Genomic DNA, 16,215 nt, shown 5'->3' with positions numbered 1-16,215 from the left:
CTCCTTTAAGCAGAAAAAGCTAAGAGAAGATTTGGTAAGAATTATTTTGATAGAATAAATAGTGAATCTATGTCCATATGTTGATGGGCTAAAAAAAAGTGCAAATTTAAAGGAATTGACAAAAGAACAAGAGGTGTCATTACGAAAAAAAAACACAATAAGTGGCTTGGAATTTGAATTCACTGTGAATCAGAATCAATACTAGCCTTCAAAAAGAAATTAATGAAATACTTGAAACAAAAAATATTGCATTTGAAAGAGACTTCTTTGACTCAATGGGTTCAATTGCTTCATGTGCTCTTGTCCTATAATGGAAGTGTGGCAGTAAAGAATTTGTTTGCAGAAAGAATTTTGGCTGTGATGTCCTTGTTAAAAAAAATCTGTATGATTATCATCCAGACTTACATATGAAGATGGCTGTTTATTAATGTAGTAAGTCCTAGATATCAGGATGGGATACCCTAGCACACGTTTGTGATGGTGTGTGGAGAAGGAACATACTTGCACAATAATGTAATTTTAGGAACAGTATACAACCTGCTCCATCTATCTTACCCCACAGGATACTATTAAATATAACTGATAAAATGTACAAAATAGAGTGACAATGTATAGCTTCAATAGATATGAAAGTTCCAAACATTTTGAAGTATATTTTTCTGACAGTATAAATATACTAAACAGTAACATGTATTATTTTTCTAGAACCCCCCAGAAGACAATGCTTTTACTATAGGAACCTACAAAAGATGGTTCAGTAGAACTGATATTTAAATTTTTATCAGAAAGTAAAATGCAAAATCCAAAATGTGCTGAACTTGTGGGAAATCTGCAGTAGTGTTTTAACTTTGTCAACGATTCTTGCCCCAGAGCTGTCACGTTCACAGTGACTCAAGTGACAATGTATATTGTTCTGATATCTATGTTGATCACAGTGTTTGGAAACTTAATGGTTATCATTTCAATCTCACACTTCAGGCAATTCCAGACACCTACTATGTATTTTCCTCTGCTGCTACAGATTTTCTTGTGGGTTTCTTGATCACTCCTTACAGTATGGTGAGATCCATTGAAACATATTGGTACTTTGGGAGTACATTTTGTAAAATTCACTCAAGCTTAGATATGATGAGTACAGCATCTATTTTCCATTTGTGTTTTATTACAATTGATTTCTATTGTGCCCTGTGTGACCCTTTACTCTACCTGACACCTCTTGTAATTGCTATTTTTACCACAGTTAGTTGGTAATTCCTCCATTATTTGCATTTGGTATAGTATTCTCTGAAGTGAATCTGTGGGGCATTCAGGATGTAATTATTTCCAATTCACGTGTAGGTAGTTGTGTTCATGTGTTCAATCACCAATGGGGAATATTAGCTCCAACAATTGCCTTTTGTATTCCAGGTGTCATTATGCTGGGTATTTATATCAACATATATTTTGTGGCAAGAAAACATGCCAAAGCAAATGAAATTACAAACAAAAGAACTAATTCTGCAGAAGAAAATAAAAGTCAACTCTCAAGAAGTAAAGAGGGCAAGTCAACATTAGGGATAGTGATAGGAATCTGCCGGACTTGTTGGCTTCCTTTCTTTATAACTTCTGTCATTGATCCAATGATAAATTTTTCCACATTACCAATCATACCTGATTCATTTGTATGAGTTGGGCATTTTAATTCTGCTTTCAACCCAATACTATGTATTCTCTTGCACCCCTGGTTTTGAAGATCGTTAAAGCTTATGCTGACCTGGAAGATATTAGACTTCAATTCTTCCACAATTAATTTATTTTTAGACTTGTTACTATCAGAACTTTGCAAGAAAAATGAATGAATTTGATCCAGAGAATTTGGTCTGGAAGCAAAGGAAATATGTTTCATACAATCCGGTATTCAGCCCAGTCATTGATCTAAATAAAAATCATTGATGATCAGTTTTTGCACTGGTGGGAAATATTTTTGATATCTGGAGATTTTAAAACAATTATTTTCCTGCGTGATTATTTCTTTTATTCATTTTTCTTCACAAAACATATCACAGCTTGAAACTATGAATGTATTTGGTATAATTAGTAAAGCAGGTTGGTGAAAAACACTGATTAATCTTGAATAGCCTGACTGTTACATCTGTAATTAACTACACTGTACCTCTCCTCAAAAGTCCCTTTATGCTTACAAATACGATTAGCATTAAGGTGAAAAACTGAGAAAACCACCTTGTCATAATTTACATTGATGACAATTAAACAAAAAACTTAATTCTCAAGATTTTTGGACATTCTTTAACATTATATTAGAAGCTGAGAGACAGAACACAATAATCATGTAAACATGCAGATTACAATTCAAAAGTGATGTTTGTTCACCCACAGCAATTGTTTTTGAATTCAGTCACAATTATAGTAGTAAAAAAGGTTCCCGCCCAACTATCCTGTTCTAAACTCACTCCTCTCTAAACATCTCTCTTTACCTAACTATTTCATTGCTTTTATCCTTGCTAGGCTTTGATCTTGATTAAAACAATTAACATTGATGGTTCTTAAAGCTAATTCACTTCATATCGGTCATTCTGAGCAATTGCATAACTTCTAAAAGATGTACCTCCATTATGGATACAAACTCCCTAACAACTTTGGCTACTATTGTCTGTCTTGTTATTATGTCAGCCTCACTAGCAATGAGTCAGGGATTTGAAGTTTCTGTGGTGATTTGATGACATCACATGGCATTTTAGATAGGACATCCACGTTCCAATTCATCTAACTAAAAGCACATTATCCATTACCTGCCAAGAAGGTTCTTCCAACAAATGGTGTTTTAGCATTTCCCTTGCTCATTCAATTATCTCCTCATGATGTTCAATGGCATTATCATTGCTGAATCTCCCACTATAAACATCCTGGGATATACTAATTGACCAGAAGCTGAACTGGATGAGCTTTATAAATACTGTGGCTTTAATAGCAGGTCAGAGGCTGGGAATTTTGCATAATTGACCTCCTGTCTCTTCAATCCATGTTTATCATCTGCAAGGCACACGGATGCGATCAAATATTCTCTCCTTACCTGGCTGAGCATAAATCCAACACTCAAAAAGCTTGACACCATCCGGAAGAAAGCAGCCTCTTTTACTGGAATTCTACCAACCACTTTGAACTTTCACCACTGATGCACAGTGGCAGCAGTGCGTAGCAGCCATAAAAGGTACCACAGTAACTCACCAAGGCTGTTCCAACACCATTTTAAGCCCATCTCCACCATCAAGGAGGATGAGGGTGGTATATGCAAGAAAACATCACCACATGCAAGATCTCTTCCAAATCTCACACCAACCTGGCTTTGAACTATATTTCTGTTACAGACACTGTCACTAGGTCAAAATCTTGGAATTCCATTCTAACAACCCTGCGGGTATACCAGCATTCCATGGACTATAGCTATTCAAAAAGGCAGCTCACCATCAGTTTCTACAGAGCAATTCAGTTTGGACAATAAATTATGTCTACATCCCATTGACAAGTGATGCCAACTGCCCATGAGTGATTAAGCAAATCTGACTAATCTTTTACTTTATTTTAAAATAATTTCTGGAGAAAATTCATTCATAATCAACTTGGTGACCAATAATGAAGTACTCTTCTAGCAGGCAATGAAAACAGATGAAATGGCTGAAGTGTAGTAGAAATCAATCCTCAGGCCTTATTGTAATTTTTTAAATAGAATTCCTACAGTGTGGAAACAGGTCATTCAGCCCCAGTCTACACAGACTCTCCAAAGAGCATCTCACCCAGACTCACCTACCCTATCCGCATAACCCCACATTAATGGTTAATCTATCTAACCACACGTCCCTGGACACTATGGACAATTTAGCCTGGCCAATCCACCTAACCTGCACATCTTTGGACTGTGAGAGGAAACCGGAGTGCCCAGAGAAAACCCACGCAGACACGAGGTGAACGTGAAAACTCCACACAGGCAGTCACCCGAGAGTGGAACTGAACCCGGGTCTACGGCGCTGTGAGGGAACAGTGCATTTTCCAGGATCCAACCTCTAGGGTAAAATCTTGGAACTCATGAAATGGCATTATGAATGTATCTATACCGAATGGACTGTAGTAGTTAAAGAACACAGCTCACCATCACCCTCTCGGGGGCAATTAGGGATGGGCCATACATGCTGGCCCAGTCAGCAAAGCTCACTGAATGGATACAATTCTTGGACTGTCTATCTCACTGACAGTAACTGACAAGTAGGTCTTGTGAGAGATGAGAAAAATGGGAAGGGGCCTGGGAGCTGATGATTATAACAATCAAGAGTACTGTGGACCAGAAGAGAGAAGTCCTGATTTACAGAGCTCAGAAGTGGCATTTTTTGGTGGCAGCCATTAATGGCTGCTGTGCTCTGCACTGTTGGATTTCCTACAGTGGACAGGCACTGATTTTGTCATTTACACAGGGGCCTGGGAAAGTAACAATATGGCTGCTCCTGTGCCACAAGTGCTGATTGCATGTGACAATACTGTGCCCCAAAATTTGTAAAAGTCATTGCAAAGTATACAGTAGAGATGGTTGAAGGACAAATATTTACGTGAATTCCACTGCCTTCTTCTTTGAATAGTATCATGAGCATGGATGGTGAATTGGAAGGCGGAATCTTTTAAATGAAGCATCAACCTAGATTATGCATGCAAAATCTCTTCACTGATAATAGTTTAACTTCAAAAATTTGAAGGCTTTCAGTGAGGAAAGGTTGTCACTTAATAAAACGCTAAGCACACTGATAAAATATACATCCACCATAATTATGTGATGAAGAATTAATACTTGTTAGTTTTTCGTGACTATCTTATCAGTGATATAATGACAAAAATGCTGAATCAATTACAGCACATCCTTCAAAAGACTGTGAAGGTTATTTTGGTCTCTTGTGGATCATAAAAATCTTATTGGCTGTGCTATTAAGACTGGGACAGAAGACAAATACTTTAATCTCCTTAAAGCACTTCTATCTGTAGTTGAATAATTGCACTGGTTCATATGCCCATTCAAAGATATGACACAAAGTTACCAATGTGAACATAAAAATCACATTTGAACTCAAAATCTGGTTACGTAGTTCTGAATCTAAGGACATCTCTGATATCCATGATGATAATGCCAAGAAACATACAGTTGGTTTTATAATTAGCATTTATAGAAAGGTAAGGAAGTTAACTGCTTAACTTTTTTTATACTGATCTATGGTACAGAAAGTTAAAGTGTATGTTAAAATATTTCAATCATCCCTCTTCTTTCTTTCTTGTGAAATATTGGTACATAATTACACACTGTGAAAATGTGACACTGAATGATTGATACACTGAAGAATCTTTGCTAGATTTTTGAGAGACTGCTTCAGCCTTCAGTCAGTTCAAGAAATGTGGGGAAATACGACATTTCATCCATAAGAAGATTAATAATACATTAGCTCAGAAAATGCTATTTAAATGTTGTAAAATGCTGTGTCTATTGAGATAGAAACATATATCTATTTAGATATTAGCTCCTTAAATGAAAGAAAAACATATTTATGTTCTATACATTAAAAGTTACCAAGAACACCTGTAAACTGTTGCTCATGTGCAATGCTATTTTAGTGAAGTTCCCGTAAATACTTCCATATTTTATTATAATTGCAATTAAAAAATCCAATGGTAGAAAATGTAATATGAATATCTTCAATATAGAGAGCAATAATTTGAATCGTTAAGCATCATCTTTTACATGTGATACATCAATCATATACTGAAATTCAAAATAACGTAAATGTTTTGCATTGAAGTTTGCTATGTGAACTTTATAAACATGGAGTTTAATGTTAAAATGGTGTCATTTAACAATAGCTGTTGCTATGTATCATTTGTGCTCTAATTGAAGTCCAATGTTAAATCACCAGGAATGATTAAATGACAGACCACAATGTGGTGTTATATGTCATCTTTACTACAAATAATTTAACAATGAACATATCTGGTATTTTTTCTAAGTAATGTAAACTCTAATATGCAAAACATGGTTTCAAGTCAAACTTAAATGTCAAATAATTGTGTATTTTACAATGGTATGTATAAATTGATCAATTCAATTCATAGAATCATAGATTCCCTACAGTGTGGATAAAGGCCCTCTGGCCCAACAAGTCCACATCGACCCTGAGAACATACAGGCAATTATATCTCTTTGCACAATATTTTGTCCAGTATAGCCTGCTCTCTGCTTGATTCCAGGACACTGTCATTTGCCTGGCCACTGGCAAAATCAGAAACTAAATTTCATACATATGTGTTTCTTTTCATTTGTTCATGGGATGTGAGCTTCACTAGGTGGGCAAGCATTTATTGCAAATCCCTAGTTGCTCTTGAGGCGGATTCTTGAACCACTGCAGTCCATGTACTGTAGGTAGACCTACTGCGCCATTAAGGAAAGCATTCCATGATTTTGATCCAGAGACACTGATGGAATGGTGATCTATTTCCAAGCCAGCATGGCATGTGGCTTGGAATGGAATATGCAGGTTTTGGTGGTTCCAAGTGTATGCAAACACGCTGTCTAAGGAGTCTTGGAGAATATCTGCAGTTCATGTTGGAGATGCTACACATCATTGTAACTGAGTGTCAATTATGGTGGGAGAGAAAGTTTGTGGCAGTGATGCTAATCAAGTAGGTTGCTTCACCCTCAGTGGTGTCAAGCTTCCTGTCCATTGTTAGAGCTGTACTCCTCCAGGCAAGTGGGGAGTATTCAATCTCCATCCTGAGCCATACTTTGTAGATGGTGGGGAGGATTTGGGGAAGATTCCACCTAGCAAACACATGAATATAGGGGGTATGATCAGTAAGTTTGCAGATGAAGGTGTGGTATATAGTGAGGAGGAAATCCTTATAGCATAGGATGATAAGAATGGAAAGGTCAGGTAGGTTTAACAATGGCAAATGGAGTTTAGTCTTGAAAAGTGTGATATAATGCATTTTGGGAGGTCTAACAGGGCAGGGGAGTGCACATTGATTGGTAGGACACTGGGAAGTGTGCAGGATTATAAAGATCTTGGTGTGTATTTCCATATATTCTTGAAGGCAATTTGCCTCATAATCCTAGTATGCCTTGTCTTGCACAACCAGAGAAGGAACAGAGGTGATGTGAAGGATGCTAAAGAACTGGGCGAGTGACAGCTAGGAATGAGATGAGGACATTGAGCACGAGGAACATCACTTTCACCATGAGAGAGTGCTGAAGTGTTGGGTGCAACAAGCCATACAGCAGATCATTGACACCCACTTCCATCGGAGCTGGCTGAAGTGATCAGTCATTTGATCATGGCTGATATGTTTCTCAAGCCCATTCTCCTGTCGTCTTGTCATAACCCTTGTTCGCCTTGATCCTGGAGCTCCCTCCCTAAGGGCATTGTGGATCAACCTACAGCATGTGAACTGCAGGCATTCAAGAACACACCTCACCACAACCTTCTTAAGGCCAGTTACAGATGGGCAATAAATGCTGGCCAGCAAGAGATGCCTGTGCCCCACAAGTGAAATTAAAAAACTCAAGAATCTATCCATCTACATCTAAAATACTCTCAAGGGCATGGGTTTTACAGCTTCCATGGAAATGCGTTCCACAGATTCACCAACTTCTGGCTGAAGAAATTCTTCCTCATCTCAGTTCTAAAGTGTCATCCCTTTACCATGAGGCCATGCCCTCAAGCCCTCATCTGCCTTACTAGTGGTGACACCTTCTCCACATCCACTGTATTCTGGTCTCTCATGGTTCTGTTAGTTTCAATGAGATGCCTCATCCTTCTAAACACCTTCAAGCACAGACTCAGAATCCTCAATTGCTCTTCATGTGACAAGCCCTTCATCCCTGGAATTATTCTTGCAAACCTCACCGGGACCCCTTCCAATGCCAGCAGATCCTTCCTTAGATACTGGGCCCAAAAGCTGCTCACAGTATTCCAAATACAGTCTGACCACAGCCTTATGCAACCTCAGCAGTACATCCACTGTCCATGAATATAGTGCCGGACGATTGGAGAGTGGCAAACTCTCCATTCCCTTGATGTTGTAGGTAAAATATTACCAAGTACAATTTAGTGGTGAATCAGGCACAGCTTTATTAACAAAAGCTTTTGGGAGAAGCAGGGACCTCAAAGGGGCCTCACCAAACTTCTGAATCGCTACAAACAGTTTCAAAACTTATATACATTCACTGTCATGTACACTGTTGTTCATTTGTCATGTACGCAGTTCTTCAGAAACCTGCGGTTTGTTCTACGTTCCAAACGGTTGTAGTTCTGCTGTTGTTTTTCGCCGGCAGGATCTTGCTGTTTCAGCAAATTGTTTCCTCCCAGGTTCAGTCTGAAGGTCCACATCCTTATCAGAGTTGTTGTGTTGTTAACTCTTTACTTACTCCTTCACTTGTTCAAAAAAGAAATAGGGATAACCCTGGAAATTACAGGCCAGTTAGTCTTACTTTAGTGGTGGGCAAATTATTGGAAAAGGCTCTGAGAGATAGGATTTATGATCACTTGGATAGGCACAATTTGATTCGTGATAGTCAGCATGGATTTGTGAGGGGTAGATGATGCCTCACAAACCTTATTGAATTCTTTGAAGAGGCGACCAAACATGTGAATGAAGGTAGAGCAGTGGATATGATACACGTAAGTTTAAGTAAGGAGTTTGACATGGTTCCCCATGGTAGGTTCATGCAGAAGATAAGGAAGCATGGGATAGGGGGAAACGTGGCAGATTGGATTCAGAATTGGCTGACCCTTAGAAGACAAAAGGTGGTAGTGGATGGAAAATTTCAATATGGTGCTCATTTATGAATGGTATACCACAAGGATCTGTTCTTGGTCCTCTTCTATTTGCAATTTTTGTAAACGATTTGGATGTAGGAGTGGAAGGGTGGATTAGTAAGTTTGCGGATGATACAAAGGTAGATCGAGTTATGTGTAGTGCAGAGGGCTGTTCTAGGTTACAAAAGGACATTGATAGGATGCAGAGCTCGGCTGAGGAGTGGCAGATGGAGTTTAACCCTGAAAAGTGTGAGGTGATTCATTTTGGAAGGACAAACTTGAAAACAGAATATAGAGTTAATGATTCTTGGCAGTGTGGAGGAGCAGAGGGATTTTGGGGTTCATGTCCACAATTTCCTGAAAGCTGCCACCCAGGTGGATAGCGATAGCAGTAACTGTAGATGCTGGAGAATCTGAGATAACAAGGTGTTGAGCTGAATGAACACAGCAGGCCAATCAGCATTAGAGGAGCAGGAAGGCTGACGTTTCGGGCCTAGACCCTTCTTCAGAAATAGGGTCTAGGCCCAAAATGTCAGCCTTCCTGCTCCTCTAATACTAATTGGCCTGCTGTATTCATCCAGCTCTACACCTTGTTAACCCAAGTGTATAGAGTTGTTTAGAAGGTGTATGGTGTGTTACTTTTTGTTAGAGGGATTGAGTTCAAGACCCGTGAGTTAGGCTTCAGCTATACAAAATCCTGGTTCGGCCACATCTGAAGTATTGTGTCTAGTTCTGGTTGCCTCATTACAGGAAAGATGTGGAAGTGTTGGAAAAGGTGCAGAGGAGATTTACCAGGATGTTGCTTGGAATGGAGGGAAGGTCATACAAGGAAAGATTGAGAGAGCTAGGGCTTTTCTCTTTAGAATGATGAAGGATTAGAGGAGACTTGATAGAGATATACAAAACGATCAGAGGTATATATTGAGTGGGCAGCCAGAAACTTTTTTTCTAGGGTGGAGGTAGCTATTATGAGGTGGCATAGTTTTAAAGTGAGTGGAGGTAGATATAGGGGAGATGTCAGAGGTAGGTTCTTTACTCAGAGAGTGGTAGGGGCATGGAATGCATTGCTGGAGAGGGTCGTGGAGTCAGCCTCATTAGGAGCATTTAAGCGACTATCAGATAGGCATATGGATGATAGTATGAGGTAGGGTGAAGGTTAGCTAGATCTTAGGTTTAGGGTAAAAGTTCAGCACAACATCGTGGGCCGAAAGGTCTGTACTGTGCTGTACTGTTTTATGTTCCATATTCTATGTTCTATCCCTGTTCTTGTATTCTAGGCCACCTCCTGAGATGAATGCTAACATTGTATTTGTCTTCCTAACAGCTAACTGAACCTGTATGTTAACTTTAGGAGAATCCTGAACAATGACTCCAAGTCACTCTGCACTTCAGATTTCAGAAGCCTTTCCCCATTTATAATCAAACCTCTCTTTTTCCTGCTAAGATACATTACCCACTCTCCCAGCCTGTCCAAGTCCTTCTGCAGCTTCCCACTTCCTCAACACTACCCATCTCTCTAAGTATCTTTTGACATCTGCATATTTAGTAGTAATGCCATCGGATCATTGGTCCAGATAATAAATGCATAATATGAATACGTATAGTCCTAACACTGATCCCTGTGGAACTCTACTAGTCTGTGGCTGTTGTCCTGAAAAGACCCCTTTATCTCAACTCTCTGCCTTATGCTAGTCCTTTATCCATGCCAGTACTTTACCCCTGACAGCATGGGCTCTCATCTTATCCAACAGTTTCTGTGCAGCGCATTGACAAAAGCCTCCTGGAAATTTAAGTAGATCACGTTCACTGGCTCTCCTTTGTCTAACTTGCTGGTTACCTCCACAAATAATTTAACAGATTTTTCAGGCATGATCTCCCCTTGATGAAGCCATGCTGACTCAGCCCTAACTTACCACGTGCTTCCAAGTACTCTGCAATCCTATCTCAATAATGGACTCTAAACCTTACCAATGACTGCAATCTGGCTAACTGGTCTATAGTTTCCTCTTTTCTAACTACCTCCTTTCTTAAATGAGGTATTACATTAGCCATTTTCCAGTCCTCAGGCACCCTCCCTGATTCTAGTGATTTCTGAAGGATCATCAATAATGTCTCTACCGTCTCCTCAGCTATCTCCTTCAGAAACAGGAGGCTGGAAGAACACAGCAGACCAGGCAGCATCTTGAGGAAAGGAGCAATCAACCTTTTGGGCATTACCCTTCTTCAGGACTGGATGGGGGAATTGAGGGGGCAACAGATAAAGAGGAGGGGAAGGGGTGGAGCCAGAATGGTGGTGCTAGGTGGACACTGGTTGTAGGTATGACCTGGTTAATTAATGGGAGGATTGAATCCTATTGGAAGATAAGGTGTTGTTCTTCCAATTTGTGTTCCAAGTCGCTGCCAACACTGGAGGAGGCTGAGAACAGATATATCAGAAGGGAATATGAAACGGGAAGTTGAAATGGGTGGTGGCCAGTAGGTTAGCTTGGCCGTAACAGGCCAGACAGAGATGCTCAGCAAAACATCTCTGGCCAGCTCCTCGTTCATGTCTTTGTAGTTATCTTTAATTAATTGTAATTCTATCACATCTGACTTCAGCTTCTTCCTCTCATACAGTAGGACAAATTCTCTCATATTATGGCCACTTCCCTGCTAGGGGTTCCTTCACCTTAAGCTCCCCAATCAAGTCCACTTCATTATACATCACCAAATCCAGAATTGCCTATTCCTCAGGGTTCTCTCACAGGTTGTTCCAAAAAAAAACCTTATAGCTGACTGGTTAGCATATACTGCCCATCCCTAGTTGCCCTTGAGAAGATGGTGGTGAGCTGCCTTTTTGAACCACTACAGTCCACCTGCTGTGGGTTGACCCACAATGCCATTAGGGAGGGGATTCCAGGGTTTTGATCCAGTGACAGTGAAGGAACGGCAATATATTTCCAAGTCAGAATGGTCAGTGGCTTGAAGGGGAACTTGAAGATCATGGTGTTGCCACATCCCTGCTGCCTTGGTTATTCTAGATGGAAGTGGTATGGGTTTGGAAGGTGCTGTCTAAGGATCTCCTCCTTTATTTTGGTGCCTGCTTCTGTCCGAATCCATTCTAGTGAAATATCTTGGATATTTTGCAATGCTAAAGCATTGATATAAAAAAAATTGCTGTTTTTGATGTTGATGGATTTTGTTTAGGTAATTGTACCAAGGGATATGGAAAGGTTGTGGGTAATTGGAGTTCAGATACGGATTAGTTATGATCTATAGATTTGAAGAAAAAACAGGTATGAAGAACAGAATGGCCAATTCCTGTTTCTGTTTTCCAAGTTAACTGAAATAGTCTGTCCAAGTGCAAAGGAGCAGCTGTGCAGATCAAGGATTAGCTTTATAGATTTTGTAGGGTAACTCAGAATTCTTCCCAAATTTCTACAGATAGGGTCTGAAATTGGTTTCCAATCTAATTGGGAAGCAGAACAAATAGTCCCCCCATTCAAGGTATGGAGCAAAATGTATGGAGAGAAAAGCTAGTAACATTGTATTTTGCCAAATTTTTGCCATGAATTGACATGCAGTTTTACAATGCAAATGGAATTTCTACCTCAGAATGCCTTTCCACATATAATTCAAGTTTATTTTACATAAGAACCCATGAGTTGAATTTTGAAACTTAAAATAAATGAACGCTTTTGTTAATAATAAGTTTTTATTACTGTCACCAGCATAAAATCACAGAACTGCTGCAGTGCAGAGGGAAAACATTCTGCCTTTGTATCTACACCATCATTCTGAAAATTGTCCCTGCATATTGTTTCTATTTAAATTATCATCCAATGGCCTTTTGAATGCTGCAATGTACCGGCCTCCACCACATTTCCATTCCATGCAGTGCATTCCGGATTCAAACCACTCGCCTTGCGTTTGCTTATCTAAAATTGGGCTCCCTGTTTCACTTTCCTTTTGTGAGTGGGAATAGTTTCACCCTAGTCTTTTTGTCCACACCTCTTATGATTTTGGATACTCCTGTTGAATCTATTCTAAGCCCTCTCCTATCCAAGATAAACAATCCTAACTTCTCCAATCCCTCTTTTAACTGAAGTATCTTAATCCTGGAATCATGGTTGTAAACCTCTTCTGCACTCTCTCCTATGTGTTTACATTATTTCTATGGCATGGTGCTCAGACTGTACACAATCCAGCTGAGGTCTCGTCAATGTCTTATCTAGTTAATCATAACAGCCCGCTCTTGTGTTTTATAATCATATTTATAAAGCTGAGAACTCTGTATACTTTATTAAAGGTTCTCTCTACCTCTCCTGTTATATTTAATGTCTTGCATGCATTTAGACTCAGGTGTCCCAGCTCCTACAAACCCTTTAGAATTGTACACTTTGTTTTGTACTGTCTGTCCATGTTCTTTGTACCTGGGGCAGCACGGTGGCTCAGTGGTTAGCACTGCAGCCTCACAGCACCAGAGACCCAGGTTCAATTCCAGCCTCAGGCGACTGTCTGTATGGAGTTTGCACATTCTCCCTGTGTCTGCGTGGGTTTCCTGCAGGTGCTCCGGTTTCCTCCCACAGTCCAAAGGTGTGCAGGCTAGGTGGATTGGCCATGCTAAATTGCCCACAGTGCTCAGGGGGTGTGTGCGTTATAGGGGGATGGGTCTGGGTGGGATGCTTCAAGGGGCGGTGTGGACTTGTTGGGCTGAAGGGCCTGTTTCCACACTGTAGGGAATCTAATCTAATCTAATCAAACTGTATTACTTCCCATTTCTCCACATGAACTTCGCGGCAGATTTTGAGGCAATGACATGCACAGGAAGATGTGTGGATGCAGCCACAAATAGAGAAAGATGCAGATAGAAGCAATACATTTTTCTCATTCAAATTTGTTTTAGCTTTAAACGAGTAAGGAAGTTTAATTTTGGGAAGAACAAAACTGTTGAGTGAAACTGATACCAAGCTGAAGTATTCTGTCCACCAACCACACACCCTGAGGTTCAAGGCTAAGGTAAATGTCATCGAAGTGAATCAGGTTCCAACGCAATGCCTGTTTAACAATTACACCTGATTAATTCAGGCAGCATATTTATGAAAAGGGAAGTTTAGCAAAAAATTTATTTGTATATCAGTAATTTATTTTAAAAAATATGAGTGAATAAAGATGAAATAAATGTTTACTAATATCAAAGCCCGGTTAATTGTAATTGGTCTTAATTAACATTAAAGGATATGCAAACACAGTACTTTAGATTTTATGACCTTCAGTGATCAGGTCAATGGCAGAAACATTGAACAAGAATATTAGACAAGACCAGTTCTCTGGAAGGGTCACTCGACCCAAAACATTAATTCTGATTCTCTCCACAGATGTTGATGGACCTGCTGAGCTTTTCCAGCAACTTCTGTGTTTGTTTGTGAGTAGAAACATTGGTTCATTTAATTTTTCTGCAGTACTGTATAGTTGATCATCCAATTGACCTTGTTGAGTTCAATGGAAATCAAAATTATTTCTGTCATCCAATGCAAATACTGAATCATTTTATTTGTTTAGGAAACTATTTTTGTGGTGTTTTCAATCTCTGCGGGCTATAGTTACTTAACTGATCAATAATCATGATAAAATAATCCACAGATAAATTGCATAGGTATTATAAATTATGCGTCGTCAAATTAAATTAAATATTCTGTATTGTGTCTTTTTTCAATAGAATATTTCAATTCTTCAGACTCAGGTTCTTCTACTCTAAAATATATTTGACCATTATAAATCTTCTTCATACCTTTTGAACATGTGCTTCCCTTGTTTCAAATGTGCCACTAATAATAGATTATTTTTACAGAAAACACAGATTAACTACAAATGAAGATAATCATATTCTTGATAAAGATTTCTTCAATCAATCATTTTGAAGTAACAGCTTTTTTGTCTCACCGTGATCAAGGAATTTATTTTATCAATGTGAAACAAAATGAATTTATCAGACAATGAGAATTCAGACAATGTGCAATATTGTTTTGAATTGGTCAACACGTCCTGTACCAGAGTCACCAGGTCAATTGCAATTAATGTAGCACTGTACATTTTTATTATCACTTCAATACTCATTACTATATTTGGAAACCTGGTGGTGGTCATTTCTGTTTTACATTTCAAACAACTACAGACACCCACCAATTTTCTTCTCTCATCTTTGGCAGTTGTGGACTTTCTAGTTGGCTTTATTGTACTGCCGTATAGTATGGTTAGGTCAGTGGAAACATGCTGGTATTTTGGAGAAGTGTTCTGTAAAATTCATTCAATTATAGAGATTGCGTTAACTGTTGTTTCAATTTATACTTTATGTTTTATTGCCATTGATCGTTATTATGCTATGTGTGACCCTTTGTTTTACTCTATAAAGATCACTCTACCTGTAACGGTTATGACAATTATACTAATTTGGCTGTTTGCTGTCTTTTATGGACTTAGTGTATTTTTACTAGACTTTAGTAAAAAGACTGTAGACAATTATGTAGCTGTAAGGTCCTGCGAGGGCAGCTGTATTGCATACCATAAGTTTGAGGGGCATATAGATGCATTGATTGTATTTTTTATTCCAATTTTTATCATTTTAGGAATATATGTCAAGATATTTTTTGTAACAAGATGCAAACTTTGTAGAAAGATTGAAAATATGCCAAATGATAGACACTGTACTGAAGAAAACAATGTCAAAATTATGCATAAAAAGGACCAGATAGTTGTTAGAAACCAAGACATATTAATTGGAGTTTTTACGTTATCCTGGCTGCCTTTCTATGTAAATAGCATTGTTAACCCATATTTTGATTTTTTAATCCCACCAGTTTTGGATAGTGTATTTGCATGGTTTGGATTCTTTAATTCTACTTTAAACCCTTTGCTGTATGCTTTCTTGTATCCATGGTTTCGGAAATCACTAAAACTTATACTTTCTTGTCAGATATTTAACTCTGATCCTTCTACAGTTAATTTTCTTTCTGAGTAACCACATATGGAAATGATGCAAAAAATGAAATAAATGCAACCTACAAATACCCAAAATGTGTTATGTCGGAAAGTCTTTGATTGCCTTTTATCCGGTCATGGTTCATTTGTAGTATTCCTGCTTCTGAAAAGAAGTGCTCCTGAAAAGGATGTAGGTAGGCTTCCTGTTACAAAGTAATGTTATTGCTACATTCCTAGGTTACCGTATTGCACAAATCTGAAGAAGGACCACTAGATGATGTCTTTTGGAATGGATGGTCTGTTGCACACGCAGTGTGGTTTCAATGATCAGGAAGGACAAGGCTGCAGTATTTCATTCACCTTCATATCATTGGAGGGTTTTGTTTTGGTAGGCCCTATTGAGAAGTCACCCACAACT

The 16,215-nt window shown here is 38.8% G+C and overlaps 1 protein-coding gene and 1 pseudogene across 2 annotated transcripts; both read left to right on the top strand.

Moving 5' to 3' along the window:
- Positions 1-793: 793 nt before the first annotated feature.
- LOC125452630 (trace amine-associated receptor 4-like) lies at positions 794-1,838 on the top strand (annotated as a pseudogene).
- A 3,189-nt stretch (positions 1,839-5,027) lies between these two features.
- LOC125452170 (trace amine-associated receptor 4-like) lies at positions 5,028-15,869 on the top strand. 2 transcript variants are annotated; one of them, XM_059645411.1, is made up of 2 exons: positions 5,028-5,208; positions 14,671-15,869. In XM_059645411.1, the coding sequence occupies exon 2, from the start codon at positions 14,800-14,802 to the stop codon at positions 15,835-15,837; it is 1,038 nt and encodes a 345-aa protein (XP_059501394.1). In that variant the 5' UTR covers positions 5,028-5,208; positions 14,671-14,799; the 3' UTR covers positions 15,838-15,869. The 2 variants fall into 2 exon arrangements, with proteins under 2 accessions (XP_059501394.1, XP_048386198.2); XM_048530241.2 differs by lacking the exon at positions 5,028-5,208 and adding an exon at positions 14,009-14,244.
- The last annotated feature ends 346 nt before the right edge of the window (positions 15,870-16,215 follow it).

Source organism: Stegostoma tigrinum, chromosome 4 (genome assembly GCF_030684315.1).
Source record: "Stegostoma tigrinum isolate sSteTig4 chromosome 4, sSteTig4.hap1, whole genome shotgun sequence".
NCBI classification, from domain to species: Eukaryota; Metazoa; Chordata; class Chondrichthyes; order Orectolobiformes; family Stegostomatidae; genus Stegostoma; species Stegostoma tigrinum.
This window is presented reverse-complemented; position numbering and strand designations above follow the sequence as displayed.

Coding starts and splice junctions, on each gene's coding strand:
- LOC125452170 (XM_059645411.1), top strand. CDS start 14,800: ATGAATTTATCAGACAATGAGAATTCAGACAATGTGCAATATTGTTTT.